At 45.6% G+C, this 16,166-nt stretch overlaps 1 protein-coding gene across 4 annotated transcripts in view; it reads left to right on the top strand.

Annotated features, from left to right (window-relative positions):
• The window catches only part of ARHGAP36 (Rho GTPase activating protein 36), a 31,190-nt gene extending 15,316 nt beyond the window's left edge, over positions 1-15,874 (top strand). The window contains exons 1-12 of one of the 4 annotated variants that reach the window (XM_077887970.1): positions 5,169-5,353; positions 8,046-8,204; positions 9,401-9,466; positions 9,983-10,218; positions 10,472-10,664; positions 10,878-10,933; positions 11,085-11,235; positions 11,691-11,839; positions 12,059-12,235; positions 12,493-12,590; positions 12,718-12,824; positions 14,607-15,874. In XM_077887970.1, the coding sequence (XP_077744096.1) occupies positions 8,096-8,204; positions 9,401-9,466; positions 9,983-10,218; positions 10,472-10,664; positions 10,878-10,933; positions 11,085-11,235; positions 11,691-11,839; positions 12,059-12,235; positions 12,493-12,590; positions 12,718-12,824; positions 14,607-14,764 (1,500 nt within the window). In that variant the 5' untranslated portion in view covers positions 5,169-5,353; positions 8,046-8,095 and the 3' untranslated portion in view covers positions 14,765-15,874. Of the gene's footprint in view, positions 1-5,168; positions 5,354-7,891; positions 8,205-8,937; positions 9,212-9,400; positions 9,467-9,982; positions 10,219-10,471; positions 10,665-10,877; positions 10,934-11,084; positions 11,236-11,690; positions 11,840-12,058; positions 12,236-12,492; positions 12,591-12,717; positions 12,825-14,606 lie in introns of those variants that run through there. The other 3 variants (XM_077887969.1, XM_077887968.1, XM_077887971.1) reach the window with 3 other exon arrangements.
• The last annotated feature ends 292 nt before the right edge of the window (positions 15,875-16,166 follow it).

Below are 16,166 nucleotides of genomic sequence, written 5' to 3'. Positions count from 1 at the left end.
AGTTTCTGAGAACAACTTTATTCTAAAGGTTTCCTTCCTAGGGGTCTGTCCAAATAGTTTGGGGGAGTGTCTCCATTGGTCTTTTCTGTCTCATGTCCTCTCTGTAGAAGCCCCAGCTGTGGTCTGCAGGTACAAATGCTTGATGGCAGAGTCTCATTTCCCTCCTTCTCTGTTGTAGCGAATTCATTTTCTCTCTCTCTCTCTCTCTCTCTCTGTATGTCTAAAAATACATATGTGAGAGAGCTTGAGAATGTGTGTGTGTGCATGGATGTCTGTGAGGGCCAATGCATGTGTCTGAAAGGGAGTGTGTCTTAAAGGGGGGTGCTTAAGGTGACAGGGTTGTTGAGAAGATAGGAACAATGAATCAGAGTTTACTGAAAACCTACAGCTGAGTAAGGGTCTTCCTAGTGCTAGCAGACCTGAGAAAATAGTCGGTTCTTAGTATTCCTTAAAGGAAAAAAAGTAGAGGAGATGTATTTAAATTAGTGCAGAGAAGAATGATATTAGGCCCATGGGCCTTTCTTGACAGGCCTTCTGGCTTGTGACATTTGTGTGACCTCCAACTAGGCTGCAAGAGCCCAAGGGCAGAAACTGGGGCTTTCCACTCCATATGTCTCCCTACTTTCTTCCCCCATCTCTAACATGGATGGCTTGCACACTGTGCTGTGGAAGCCAAAGGGAGAGACTAAGTCCCTTTTGTGAGCCAGTTCCCTTTTGTCTACATTTCACAGCCTAGGTTAAAAGCCCATTCCTGCCCCCCTCCCCACAGTTAGTTACCTTGCATCTCAAGGTAAGACGCACTGAAAGACCCAGTGAAGAAACAGTTTAATGCATCCCCTCTAAAAAGTATGCTTCCAGCTGACTGGGGGTGAGTACCCATTTTTGCTTTCAAAGAACGGTGCAAGGGCCCTCTCCAGAGAGAGACACTATCTGCCTCATTCCAGATAGTAACACTTCTGTTCAGTCTTTCTCTCAGATTTCACTTTCTGATATTTTGGTACAGCACTGTGCCCTTTGGGGGATTATTTCATTCTGCCCTGCCTTGTATTTAATCTTTACCACAATCACACCTAATAGGTATCATGATTCTTATTTTGTAAGGTGATGGAACTTGAGGCTCAGAAGTGTGAGATAATTTGCTACAGGTCACTTGGTTGGTGAGTGTGTGAGCTTACATGTGGCAGGGCTGAGATTTGAACCCAAGTTCCAGTCCGTATGTCAGGACTTTTTCAGGATGGCACACTGTCAGCTTGGGGCAGGCCAGGGTGAGGGATGTGGTGGGAGGAACACACAGGCCTTTTGATGCCTTTTTCCTCTATCTCCTCCTGTCTTCTATCTTTCATAATAGTCTTATTTTTCTGAGCCAGCTCTCTCTCTTATTATCATCTTATTTACCTATCATATCTATCAATTGATAAATCTATCTAATCTACCTCTATTCCCATTTCTAAAGAATAGTGTGTATAAATAAGACTTCAGAAATCCAGCTGCCTTCTTAGGAAAGAAGATAGTCACAATTCAGACTGTTCCAGTTCCAGACAGCAGGTGAACAACCAAGACATACCATGATTTGGTGGGAAAGGCAAAGGCCTGGCCTGAGGATAGATAGGGACAGCTGGTTCCCAGATCAGATTCCTCCATGGCCTTTTTTGTGCAACTACAGGTAAGTCACAACCTCTCCCTAGCCCTAGTTTGTTGTTTTCTGTAAAACGGGGAAACATAATACCCAACCTCCCTCCTTCCCAGGCGTTGTTGTGAGAATAAAATAGCATGATTCATTTATCCATGAATCATGAATAGCTGTTTCTGTTTTAATTACAAGACATTTATGTTCTTTCAAAACCTTCAAAGTTTATAATCCTATGATTCACTTAAGGAACACTTATTGCACACCTATTGTGTGCTAGGACCCAGACATAATGAGCATATTGAAAGCTTTTGAGAAAAATGAGATGTATGAGACAAAGTAGACATTTAAAAACACGTTCCCTCCTATTGATGGAACATCTTAGTTTTTACTTTTTCTGCCATGGCATAATAAAAGCAACAACCTAAGGGGGAAAACAGATAAACTGTTACACAGCTTGCTGATGCCAACACTACTGTGCGCTCTGACACATCCTGCAGATAATAGTGAGAATATCTATAGCTCATTGTATTAGGTGTCACATCACCTCGTTTGCACTATCCTTTGGGATGTTTGTAGCATAAAGATTGCCTTTCACCATCCTGGGCTCCAGTTGTTTCTTTAGTCAATAACATTTAAAAAGGGCATCCTACATTCTATAGGATGAGGATTGTTCTTATTTTACAAAGAGATTGTAATTTGTGGTGGTTGTCTACCTTCAGATATGACCTCTTCTGGCTTATGGAATCAAACTTTGATTATGTGTCCATTCTTTTGATTTTAGTAGTTAGCTATGTGTTATTTGGCAGCTATTAAGAGTAAAGGTGTATGGGGCAGTGGAAAGAGCCCTAGGACTGAGAAGAACTGGGTTCTTTTCTAGATTCTGCTGTTAAGTTGCTGTGTGCCTTTGGTCAAACTTCTGTCCTTCTCTGAGCCTCAATTTTCTGAACTGTGGAACAGGGAAGCTTTGGACTAGGTGATGGCTAAGGTCTCTTCTCTCTCTGATCTTTTCTAATATACTAGGCAGTTCCTGAAACATTCTTTTTTCCTGAAGCCAGAACTTTTCTCAATATATTTTAACAACACTACCTCCAGTTTGTGAGTTTTGGCTATGGTGTGATAAGCTGACTCTACATATCGAAGAACACTGTCCCCAAATTTAATTATCTTGGGGTACAATTACTGCATAGGATAAAATGAGCCATTTTGTTCAACATGACTGCAGCCTTTGCCTAAATGCCGGTTACAGGATAAAAACTTAGAGGCTAACTCAGTAATGCTCAGGGATAGGTGAGGTATTGTGCCAGCAGACCAAACTAGTGTCGAAATGTTTTCATCTAGAGACCTGTGTCTTTTTCCCATGTTGTGATATATTATTGGGGATGTCTTTATCCATTGTCGCTGCCTGTAGACATTTGAATAACCTAGACACAATGCTTGCTGGCCACTCACCCTCATCCACTATCAATGTCTCAAACTCCAAGGAGCTATCAGAGGCTTGGAGCAAAATTCTGATGGTGCCATAAAGTGCCTAGTTTATAAGGATTCAAATGATGGAATCAGTGCAGCCCCTACTTTTATTCTCATAGGTGGTTACTAGTAAGCACTCTGCTATCCCAAACTATTTGATGGGAGCAATGGAGTCCTCCAAATTGTGAAGACTGTGAATTTATGCCCAGATGAAAGCATTTCTGTCCTCACAATGTTGAAGCGGGTGACCTTTCTGACGTTAATTTGGTTAATTTGTTTTTCCATCTGTGCCATGCATTTCGGGAGGACGTGAGGAACAAGCTTGACGCCACTTATGTGTATTTCCCCTTTTTGTATTGCTGGAGACTTGGTTTGGGTGTCCCTCTGCTCATTGTTCAAGCTCTCTCTTTCGACATCTGCTAATATCCTAGCCCCTTGACTGATCTAGATATAACTATGCTTTCTTTTGCCAGTGACAATGTAAAATTGGATGGTTCAAAAGAAAAAAAAACAAATTTTGAGACATATAGGCATTTTACTAACATGAATACTAGCATTTGAAAAATTAAGCTATATAGTTAGTTTTCCTAAATTTGTAAGATTTTTTTAAAGACTTGACCTGATGGGATCCCTGGGTGGCGCAGCGGTTTAGCGCCTGCCTTTGGCCCAGGGCGTGATCCTGGAGACCCGGGATCGAATCCCATGTCGGGCTCCCGGTGCATGGAGCCTGCTTCTCCCTCTGCCTGTGTCTCTGCCTCTCTCTCTCTCTCTCTCTCTGTGACTATCATAAATAAATAAAAAAAAAAAATTAAAAAAAAAAAAGACTTGACCTGATGCCATTGGAGATTGAAGAAGAAAGATCTATTCCCAACAGTCTCCCAAGATCTCTTTACCTGATTTATTTATTTATTTATTTATTTATTTATTTATTTATTTATTTTTAAGATTTTATTTATCTATTCATGAGAGACACACACACAGAGAGAGAGAGAGAGAGAGACAGACAGACACAGGCAGAGGGAGAAGCAGGCTCCATGCAGGGAGCCCGACGATGTGGGACTCAATCCCAGGTCTCCAGGACCACGCCCTGGGCCGAAGGCAGGCGCTAAACTGCTGAGCCACGGGGGCTGCCCTCTTTACCTGTTTTAATTTAATTCAAATTTAGCAGAGCTTGAACAGAGTAAGATGTTGTATGCATTGATACAAATTCTAATTTTATATAATTACTTTTGAAACATGATATTTTCTGGTAAACTCAGACCCTTTGCAAAGAACCTTCAAGATCAATGTGTTTATTAAAAACCAATGCTAAATATAACACATACATTATTCATTTAATTCTCACACAACTGCTGAAGTGGGTATTGCATCAATTCCCCATTTTATGGAGGAAGTCACTGAGGCTCAGGGAATTCAACTGATTTTCCTGAGGTCACACAGGTAACAAATGGTAAAGCTTGGCTTTGCACTTGGTTCTACCTAGCTGTAACTCCAGAGATATTTGTCTTAGGATATTATTTTTGCAAATGTCTTCAATTCTAGGCTGAAACTGATAGGTACTGCTTGATAGGTCCTGCTTTTCCCCTTCCTGCTTGTGTATTTTTTGGTGTTGTGGTCACTTCAGGCCAGCCCCATGCTGAAGGGGGAAGGGGAAGACACTTTGGAGCCAGAGGTCTCTTGGCACCTTGTTCCCTATGAGGAGCTTGGAAAACCAGGCCTAAAGACAAGTATTCAGATCTTACAAACCTGATACCTGCCTCTCTGTCTCGTGGTGGCATAGAAGTTGGCTTACTTGCCCCCCTACACACCTTTTCCATCTGCTTCCTGTTTGGGCACACTGGCCTCCCTAACTCTGCTCTGTCCTGTATTCTCCTGGTGCCGTGGGAGACTTGAAGGCAAGCAAGACAGTGTCAGTTTTACTGGTACAACTGCAGCATATGATTGCTCTTAAGTTTAGCCCTCTATCTTTGAGCAGGAGGCAATGACAAACGGTTTATTCTAAGGCCTTTGATTTCCTTCGTAATTGTAAGCATCGAGGCTGACTCATCTCTCAAAGGCTTCTCTCTCTCTTTCTCTCTCTCTCTCTCTCTCTTTTGGCTGGTGTTGTTTTGAGGTTTTCTTGTTTGTTCTTACCTTATTTTGGGGGAAGAGAGGGATCGATTTTCATCTTGATTTTGGGTAAAAGAACCAGCCTACTCTTTGGATGACCAGATCTGGGAAGCCTTGGAAGAAGAAGTAGCTGCAACTCCAAAACAGGTACATAAATGTCTGGATCGGGGCAAGGGGAAAGGGGAGGAAAGGGGGAAAGGGAGAGTAATGTCAGAAAAATTCAGCCAGAACTAGGCTGTGTGTGTCAGGATGAGACCCTGGACTAATAGGTTATGGACCTGCTATTGTGAATGGGGGCTTGCTAGAGACTTAGTCTAGGACTGAGGTGGGTGCTGTGCATAATCTTTGGTTAAAATGATCAGTCTTGTGGATGCAGTTTAGTAGTTGGGCTTAGGCATTCACCTTGGGTCCAGGGGATGGTGCTTTGCAGTCAAAATAGCTTTAAAAAAATCCATGTTAAGGATTTTCCTGCTAGCTCAGTTCTGAAGCCATAGAAAGACTCCTGGTCTTTTCTCATACTGCACCTTAGTTATCTGGCAAGAATTTATTACTGATATGCATGACTTTGGCCATCAAGGAAAGTAGGCAAAGAAAATTTTGGAAACAAAAGAGGGGTGGGATTTTTGTGGGTCTGTGGGTTTGCTTGTGTTTGTTTTTGGACAGAGCTCATGTATTAGATTATTGAATAATAAACTCCTACTTACTTTTCCTTTGTCAAAGCCATATATGTACCTGATCTTTGGGATTTAAGCTCCCTCCCCCCACTCAACTATAATATATAGAATGTTACCATAAAACTCCATGGAAAAGGGGAGCTCAGAAAAAAAATGACATGTGACCATTTCCCTTCTTATCAAAAGGTTTAGTTCCCCAAATTATCTTCTCTGTCAAGAACCAGCATCCACTCACTCACTCCAAACCATAACCTTTGGAGCTGTCCTAAATTCTTTCCTTTTTATCACAATTCCTCTGAGTTCCATCAGTTCTACCCATAAAATCCATTTCCTGCCCCAGCCCCAGTGACAATGGCTAGTATCAGCATCTCGTTGCCTCTTGGCTCATCTACCTGCTTCAGACTCTACCCAAACCCGGGTTTTCACTGCTTCCTGTGCTTTTTCCAACTGCAGCTCTGACTCTGTCACTCTCTATTGAAAACCCTGCAGTAGTTGTCTACTGCCTTCAGGAGAAGGTCCAGCTCCATAACATGGCTTACAGGGCCATCCCTGAGCTCATCCCTGCCTATGCAGATTTATCTCCTTCCATCCCCTTTGGACAGTTTTAAGAATATAACAACCTCTTTCCCATCTCTCTGCCTTTGCACAAGCTGTTCTCTCTCTGGACATCCATTTCTCCACACCCCTTGCCCCCAGGGCTGACTTAGATGTTCTGCTCTCACAGTACTTTGTTTATGTCTTGGCCATTGACTTATCACAAGGTTTTGTAAATTGTTGCTGCCTTGCGTATTTCCTTCACTTCGCTGTTAGATCCTTTATGAAAAGAGTAGCATTATCTTGCTCATATTTGAATCTTTAGTATCTGGCACAAAGTAGGCAGTTCGTATCGATTTTTTAAAAAATGAATGAAAGAGCAAATGAGTAACAGAGGCCAGGATGTGCAGGAAAGAATACTGCATGGGGTCCAGAGAGATCCCCACTGGGGGATCCTATGAAGCCCCAGAGGAGCCTGAGATAGGTACCATGGAGAAGGGACATATAGAACAGGTTTGCCAATACACTAAGACTTCACTCTGATCACCAATCCTGTGTAGGGAGTCTCATTAGAAATGGCCTGGACATGATGTTTGTTTGTTTTGGTACAAATTGATGTTCTGTTCATGAAAAAAATATAATCAAGTTGTACAATTTTTGATAAATAGAGAAAAGGCATAAGGCAAATAAAATCCCACCACTTAATACAGATGCTGTTTGTATTGGGGTGCATTTCTTTTATTTTTGTGCATATTTTCCTTCACATGGTTGTAATCATGATTAATACAATTCTATATTTTGTATTTGCTATTTAAAAGCTCTTTGTAAACATCAGTTTAATGATTACATAATTTTCCAGACTGTGGTCATTCCATAATTTATATAACTAGTCTTGTTGCTGGGCTAGCTTTTTTCCTTAAATGCTTTCCTGTTATGGCTCATGTACATATAGTTTTTCCTGTCTGAAGGAAGATTTCATTAGGATAGATTCCTAGAAGGGAATTACTGGGTCAAAGGGCCTGGGGATGATATTTGGCTCCATACTTATGTGTCCAGTTTGCTTTCTGGAAGAGCTGTACAAATTTTCAGTGCTCCTAACCTAGATGGATGTGCCCATTTCATCCAACCTGGACAGCATAGAGTAGTATCATTAAAAAATAAAAATGAACTCCATCAATGTCCTAGTTAATTGATGGACAATATTACCTTATTCTTGTCTCAGTGTACATTTCAAAATTATGAGTAAGGTTGGTTGGTTTTCTTTTAATCCTTTTTCCTTCTTTTTTCTTTTTTTTTTTTTATTCCCCTTTTTTCCTTTTGCCTAATTGGGCTTTCTGTTTTCTGGACTGTCGGTTCAGGGCTGATTTTTTTAAGTTCTTTTTTTTTTTTTTTAAATAAGCAACCAGAGGCAGCTCTGCTTGAGGGTGAAGCCGCCTCCCAGTTTTCCCTCCCCCTTTGCCACCCTCCCCCCCATAGCTCCTTCCACCAGGTCCAGTGACAATTGGATGATGCAGCCTTGATAATCATCGATTCCAGAATGGGTGGCTGCATTCCTTTTCTGAAGGCAGCAAGGACACTGTGCCCCAGAATCATGCCCCCTTTGCTGTTATTGTCCGCCTTTATTTTTTTAGTAAACGTCCTGGGAGGAGCCCCAGGACACAATCCGGACCGCAGGACGAAGATGATATCGATACACAGTCTGTCGGAGCTGGAGCGTCTGAAGCTGCAAGAGACTGCTTACCACGAACTCGTGGCCAGACATTTCCTCTCTGAATTCAAACCTAACAGAGGTGAGCTGGCCCGGAACGTGGCGTCCCCTCCTTCGGGCGAGCGGACCCCGGGCAGGACGGGCCGAGTCGGGGGTCCAGGAGGGTAGGAGAGGCTCCCTCTCAGGTCCCTTGGTGCCGGGACAACTGAGGAAGCGGGAGTTGAAGGGTATTTGCTGAATGTGGGGGAGGTCGAGATTAGTTGAGTTGGGTCAAAACCTGGGGGCTGGAGGGGCGGTCAGACAGACAGGCGAATGGCAGGGACAGACAGGTGGACAGAGGGCAGGTGAAGAGACAGACGCACCAGGTGCGGTGCGCGAACAAGTCAGTGCGAGAGGGACACTCCGAGAAAGGACCGGGACGCACAGAGACGGCATGCTCAAGAGATGGCGAGTCCAGGGAGATAGCGAGACAGTTGGGAGAGACACACGCCAATCCCGGCACAGAGCGGGAGGGCGGTGCGGGCTCTGGAGCGGGAGCGGGAGCGTTGGCGGGAGGTGCGCTGCGAGCGCTGCCCACCTCAGCCAGCTGCGGGTGAGCGGGCTGTACGGAACCCTGGATGGGGTCTGAGAGTGCGGGGACCGGGAGTGCGAGCGGACTCGGCCGCCCAGGGGGAGGTGGGAAGGAGGGGGCGCGCGGGCCGAGGGGCCCCCCTGCGGCAGTGAGAAGTGTGGGGGCGGCGGGCTCGCCGGGCGCATTCAGAGGGCGTGGCCTGAGGTAGCCACGCGAGGGTCGTGGAGACCTGGCTGCCGGGGGTCTGAGCGCCAGGACAGTACGAGTCGCCGCTTCTCGGACTGCGGCGCTGGGAGCGGACGGCAGCCCAGGCGCGAGCGCATCCATAGGAACTTGGCGACCCCTACTTGCCGCCACAGGCGGAGCCCCTCCCCTAGCCTGTTGCACTGTCCGGGAGCCATGGAGCCAGCAATTGATGCTTGAAGCCTTGAGTGGAATTACTACCCTGCTTGACACGGTGTGCGGTGCTCACGCCGCGCCTCCGATCATCTGATCTGGTTAAATTCTTCGAGTCTCAGGTGTGGTAGATAGGCTTGGTCCCGTTGTCAAACGGGGAAACTGAAGCTGGGAGCAAACACAACACTTTCAGCATCCTGGACTGAGTTGTTTGCTATACCCCTCCCTGTGGATCAATACGTTGAGATGTTTTCGACATTGATTAAATCCAATTTGTGTGAGTGCGCGTGTCTTTTTTTCTCTTCCCATAGCTCTACATATTGACCGTCCAAACACCTTTGAGAAGTGGTTCCTGATTCTGAGAGGACAGCAGAGGGGTGAGGGGCTCTATTACTTTTGGTAGGAAATAAATGGAACGCTGCCCACCCCCCCCCCGCCATTGTGTCCCTGGTTACTGGAGGCTGGGCGATGCCCACTGATTTTGGGGTCACTCCCCCTCCCAACACCGTAGGGGATGATTTCAGGAAATGGCCCACTGGCTACAGGCACAGGGCGGTCCCAACTGATCTGCCTAAGCCTTCCCAGTGCATCCACCTCAGATGGATCGCCCAGAAGAAACTGCCCTCACTGCTTCAAGGCTGTCATCCCCTGGCAGGACTTAAGGCAGGGACCTTGAGCTCCATCGGGGTAGTTTGAGTGGAGTGGAGTCTTTTCGCCAAACCACTGCAGGGTCTTTTTTGGCTCACTCCCCGGGAAGGGGCGCTGCGGGTCTGGAGGGGTGGGGTTGGCTGCCAGCGGCTGCTGAGAGGTGTGCCACAGCCCCTGCAGTTCCTCCTGATTTAAGCGCTGCGGAGCGTTGACGCTTCTCATTCTTTCTCTCCCTGGCTCCCCAGCTGTATCACTCAAGACATTTGGCATTCGTCTGGAAGAGGTGCTGGTGAATGAGCTTACCCGCCGCAAGCATCTTGAACTAATAGCCGCGATGGAGATTGAAGAATCCACCGGTCAGGCTGCAGGCCGTCGTCGGGGAAACGTGGTGCAAAGGATGTTTGGCCGCATCAGGCGCTTTTTCAGTCGTAGACGGGATGAGCCCGCCTTGCCCCGGGAGTTTACTCGCCGTGGACGTCGAGTGAGTTAAACACTCCAGGGTTCAGGCAGTGACCCTTCCTGAGGCATCCAGGAATGTGGGTGAATGGGATGGGAGGGTCAAGGCCTGTGTCCTCAGAGGGAGGGGGAGCTGAACAGAACATATTGGAGGGGTGTAACTGGCTTGCCACAGAGAGAATGTCTCCTATTATTAATGTGACCGAATCCTCAGGAAGGTCCAAAGGGACACTCCAGCCCCCGCGCCCATTTTTAAGACACTCTGGGTTTCTCTACAGGGTGCAGTATCTGTGGACAGCCTGGCTGAACTGGAGGATGGGGCCCTGCTGCTGCAGACCCTGCAACTTTCCAAGATTTCCTTTCCAATTGGCCAGCGACTTCTGGGATCCAAAAGGAAAATGAGCCTCAATCCAATTGCTAAACAAATACCCCAGGTTGTTGAGGCTTGCTGCAGCTTCATTGAAAAACATGGTAAGGGGACCGAAAAAAAAAAAATGATGGTTAAATCAAGGTAGGAGGCAATTAAAGGTGAAGAATGGTGTTCTAGAAATGGGGAGAGAAATGGGTTTGAGGATGGGAACCTTCCCCTGCCACCAGTTGGGGTTGGGATTCAGCTGGGGAGAAGGGAAATGCCAGGGAGAGGGGGACCAGATATACTTAGCATCCCCTGTTTTTTTCTTTCAGGCTTAAGCACAGTGGGGATTTTCACTCTGGAATACTCGGAGGAGAGAGTGCGGGAGGTAAATTGGTTATGTTTATACTTCTGTTCCTTGAGTGAGGAAAAGCAGGTGTGTGGGTGTGTGTGGGGTGGGGGTGGGGGTGTGTTCATGTCTGGTGGGGGCCTGAGGTGGGCAGGGCAGAGGGTCCATGTATTCTCTCTCTTCTTTCTAGCTCCGTGAAGAATTTGATCAAGGTCTGGATGTAGTGCTGGATGACACTCAGAATGTGCATGATGTGGCTGCACTCCTCAAGGAGTTTTTCCGTGACATGAAGGACTCGCTGCTGCCAGATGATCTGTACATGTCCTTCCTTTTGACAGCAAGTGAGTGTTCTGCTCTCCCTTCTTAGGCAAGGAAAGGAAGTAGTAGGGGGGATATAGGGGTATCAGGACAGAGCTCTGGCTGCAGGACCCCAAGGAACTAAAACAGAAGAAACATCAGAAGATGAAAACACATATCCAGATTACTTTCTCTGTATCTCTTAATATTCCATCATAAATCTATTGTTTGGCAATTTCTCTAGAGTTTCTTGAAGCTGTGCGTGTCCTCTTAGGGCAAAGAAGAACCTAGGTTCTATAGAAGGGGTCTGGTTTTGATGGGAGCACTTTCTTACTTTTAGAGTTCCTGAGTTCAAATGCTTTGGGAATAGGCAAAGACAAGATGCCTGGGTACTTTCTCCATAGATTTCCTCAGTTTTCTAGCATAATCACATCTCTCTTGGTATCTGGCTGCTGCCAAGGCTAGCCCCCTGAGCCAGCCCCTATTTTCCTTCTTCTAGCTCTAAAGCCGCAGGATCAGCTTTCTGCACTGCAACTGCTGGTTTACCTGATGCCACCCTGCCATAGTGACACCCTGGAGCGTCTGCTGAAGGCCCTGCATAAAATTACTGAGAATTGCGAGGATTCCATTGGCATTGATGGACAGTTGGTAATAACAACAACAACAACAACAACAAAAACCCCAACTCTGGAAAAGGGCAATGAGAGAGTAGTAGGGGACATTGTGGGAATATATGAGAGAGAGAGAGAGAGACAGAGACAGAGACACACAGTGGGAGAGGGAAACAAGAACAAAATGAAACATTTATATTGGTGTTATTTCCATCAGCACCTCAGAGGCAATCACTTTCTGCTTTCCTTTTCATAGGTTTCAGGCAACCGTATGACTTCCACCAATTTGGCTCTGGTGTTTGGATCTGCTCTCCTGAAGAAAGGGAGATTTGCCAAGAGGGAGTCCAGGAAGACAAGACTGGGGATTGACCATTATGTTGCTTCTGTCAATGTGGTCCGTGCCATGATTGATAACTGGGATATCCTCTTCCAGGTAAATGGAACTTCTGGGCAAATTTATTTCACAGCTATCTCTCTCCTACTCTCAAGGCAAGGGAGAGTTGTACATATATCCCTGAGGGTAGCCAAAGAAGGTAGCCACCAAATCTCCCAGAAATTCCTCCTACATTAGCTGGTCATGGTGCTTTCAGTCCTGATAAGGATGAGTGTAAATTTAAAAATGCCATGCAAAAAAATAAAAAAATAAAAATGTCATGTAATAAAGGCTAACATTGCTCATTTTACTCTCAGGTGCCTCCCCATATTCAGAAGCAGGTTGCTAAGCGTGTGTGGAAATCCAGTCCTGAAGCCCTGGACTTTATCAGACGCAGGAATTTGAGGAAGATCCAGTGAGTGTTTTCTTGGTTTGTTTAAGCTTAGCCTGGTGCAGAATTTCCTTCTAATCCCAGACCACCATCATGTTAGACAAACTAAGGATAAAAACTGACTCGCTTTTTCAAATTCATTCCCATCCAGGAGTGCACGCATAAAGATGGAAGAGGATGCTTTACTTTCTGATCCAGTGGAAAATTCTGCTGAAGCCCGGGCAGCTGTCCTTGGTCAGAGCAAGCCCTTTGATGAAGGTCAGTTCCCTGCTGGAGGTCAGGCCCTTGCTGGAGATCAGGCCCTTGCTGAAGGTCAATCCTTTGGTGAAGGCCAGGTCCTTGCTGAAGATGAGTCCCTTGAGGAAGTTGAGTCCTCTGAGGAAGATGTGTCAGTCCACGAAGAGCTAGTATTTGAGTATCTCAATCAAGGAGTAGTCTTTGGGGAAGTTCAAGGTCTTGAGATCCCAAATGACCTTGAGATTCAAGGCCCACATTTCAAAGGCATCCCAGAGCTTGATGAAGAAGATGAAGATGATGACGACGACAATGATGATACCCTGATTTTTGATGATCTTCCTCCCCTTGAAGGTATTCTAGACCCTGATGATGAAGTTCCTGAACTCATTGAAATCCCAGACTTTGAAGAAATACCATATTTTGATATGGTCCCAGACCCTGAAGGAGCCCCCAATGTGCAAGAAATCCCAAATCCTGGAGAAAACCCAAATCCTGACCCTAAAGAAGGACCAGACTGTGAAGACAACCAAAATCTTGACCTTGCAGAAATTTCCTATCTCCATGTAATCCCAACCAATGAAGAAGCCCCAGACACCCATGAAATCCCAGACCATGTAGATGCTTCAGGTAATGATGAAAACCCAGGTTTTGAAGAAGATCCTAATCTTGAAGAGGTCCCAGCTCTTGATGAAATCCCAAATGATGATGAATCCTTAAATGCTGATGCAATTCCAGATCAGGAAGAAACTCCAGAAATCAATGGAATTGCTGGCTCTGAAGAAGACTCCATCCCTGAGGAGGTCCCAGTTCTCTATGTGGTAACAAGCCCTAAAGATGTGACTGAGATTGATGAAATTCAAGACCAAGAAGAATCTTCAGCTATGAGTGGAATCCCAAACGATGAAGAAGCCTCAGATGCTGAAGAAATCCCAGGGCACAAAGAAGCTTCTGATGTCAGTGGAATCCAAGACTCTAAAGAAAACCCCAGTCTTGAAAACAACTCAGTTTTTAATGTGGTTCCAGAGCCTGGAGATGCTAAAGTCCACAGTGAAATTCCCAGTTCTCAAAAAGACCAAGCCAACACTTTTGAAGAGGATGAAGTTACCAATTTGGCTCCAGAGCCTGAAGAGGTCTCCATTCTCAACACAATTCCAGACCCTCAGCCAGACCTGGCTGTCAGTCTTGAAGAAATCATGAATATGGAAGTTGTCCCAATGCCTAAGGATCTTGACTCTAAAGAAGCTTGGCATCCCAAGGCAATCCAGTTCCATACAGAAGATGCAGATATTACATTTCCTGTAGATACCACCCTCCTTAAAAACAAATCTTGGCCTGGCCAAGTCATGGACCATAAGTCCTCCTCAGAGTCATTGATGACCGACACCTGCTTTCTCCCCTCCATGAAGTGCTGTAAGCTTCCAGCTCCAGCTTTGTTACTCATTTGCTTAGTGAAATTAGTCAGGCTGGTTGTAGGGTGGTGGTGGTTATTAGGAGGCCTCCCTCTTCCCCACCTTCCTGGTGGTATTGTCCTTTTGCTCTGAGCACGGGGTATCTGTCTCACTCTTTCTGTTCTCTAACTCAGCCCTATCCCCACCACCTTCCACAGTGGGCCTAGATTTAGAGATCTATGTTCTACTGTTAGGCCGCAGTCTTCTTAACATGTCAAATGGGGATAGTCATTCCTATCCTAGCTTCTTGCCTCATATTGCATTTGAAGGGCAAAATTAGGTCTTAGTCCCTTGGGTGCTATGCAAAGTATGAAGTCTAGAAATATAAGGAGTTAACATTGTTGCTATTTTCCAGGTTCCTCTGAGGAGCCAGCTGTGCCTCCCGGCACTGCCCGTTCCCATGACGATGAGGAAGGAGCGGGTAACCCTCCCATTCTGGAGCAAGACCGCCCATTGCTCCGTGTGCCCCGGGAGAAGGAGGCCAAAACTGGCATCGGCTACTTCTTTCCTTAGATGTTTTTCCTTCTATAAGGTGCCGGACAGGGGAAAAGGGTGGGGGTAGACCTGGGATGTCACAGGAAACATTGAGGAGACTGTTGAAGGTAAAGATCTGAGGGTAAGAAGGATTTCCACCTGATGCTCGGGTCAGGCTGAGAATTCCAAACACACAGCCAGCCCCTTCACTGGGGATGTTTGGTTCCTTTAGCTAGTAAAAGCAGAGATGTTTCTGTGTCATGCCCAGGCTCCCTGGTGCTACCTTGCCTTTCTCTTTTACCCCTGATCTTGGCTTTCCCACACTGCAGCCCTTCAATTAATTGATGTGACATTTGTGGTAACACCTTGTCCCAGAGAAGCTCACAAATCTCGAGGTGCTTTCCCTCACCCCAAAAGGGAATTGCATGTTTTTCCTGACTTTCCTTCCTTCCTCCCGAGAGCTCAATTGGAAAGGCCCTCAAGACGCATGCTAGGACGTTAGGTCAGCCTACTGACAGCTGACAAACAATTAATGCTAAACCATGTCACACCAACTCATAGCCGTGTCCCCGCAGCAACTCCACCACCTCAGGATTTTCTCCCCTCCAAATTATTTAGACCAATGGCTCATCCAACAGCCACTCCCAAAATTCTGTGCAGTTTTGCTCAGGTCATGCTAACAGGGAAACCTCAAATATAAGCCTAACTAGCCTTCTGGGATCAAAAGTTAGAGGAAAAATTTGATTTTATTACCTAGATCTGTTTTACAGACAGCTGGATTTCACACCCTGTTGTCAGCAAAACAGCTAGTTAGGTAGAAACACATAGTTCCAAGTAGTTAAAGTCACCTGATTAAAATGTTCTTACCTATCGTCTCTGTAGTTCCTCTATGCAGGACGGTACAAATTTGCGGGACATGCTCTGGTAACACACAGATATGGGTTATGTATGACATCCAAAATTATAGCTGATATTGATGGGTAACAACTGCTAAGGTCCACAGAATGAAGAATGTATTGTATTGAGGGATAGAAATTGATCACACAATGGGTAACAACCACAGAGCTCGAAGATTTGTGATTGTTAAAACTTCTCTGGCACTTAATCATTAATAAACATCTGTATTGTGACAGCATATTCATGGCTTACCGTGTGTGTGTGTGTGTGTGTGTGTGTGTGTGTGTGTGTGTGTGTTTTAATTTGAAAATTGTGCTGATGAGTTGGGAAACTGATTGGAGCTGAAGGGGAAAGAGAGGGAAGAGGAATAAAGGAGAGAGGGTGACATGGATTAAAGGGATGGAAAGGAATGGAATAAAGCAGAGGGGGGAAAAGCAGAGGGGACATGTGGAATAAAGAGGAGGGGTTATGGGGAATAATGGGGAGACATGACATGAATAAAGGGGAGGGAATAATGAATAAAGGAGAAGAATGATGTGGAATA

Source organism: Canis aureus, chromosome X (assembly GCF_053574225.1).
Source record: "Canis aureus isolate CA01 chromosome X, VMU_Caureus_v.1.0, whole genome shotgun sequence".
NCBI classification, from domain to species: domain Eukaryota; kingdom Metazoa; phylum Chordata; class Mammalia; order Carnivora; family Canidae; genus Canis; species Canis aureus.
The sequence above is the reverse complement of the archived record's forward strand: the minus strand, read 5'-3'. Positions and strand labels throughout refer to the sequence as shown.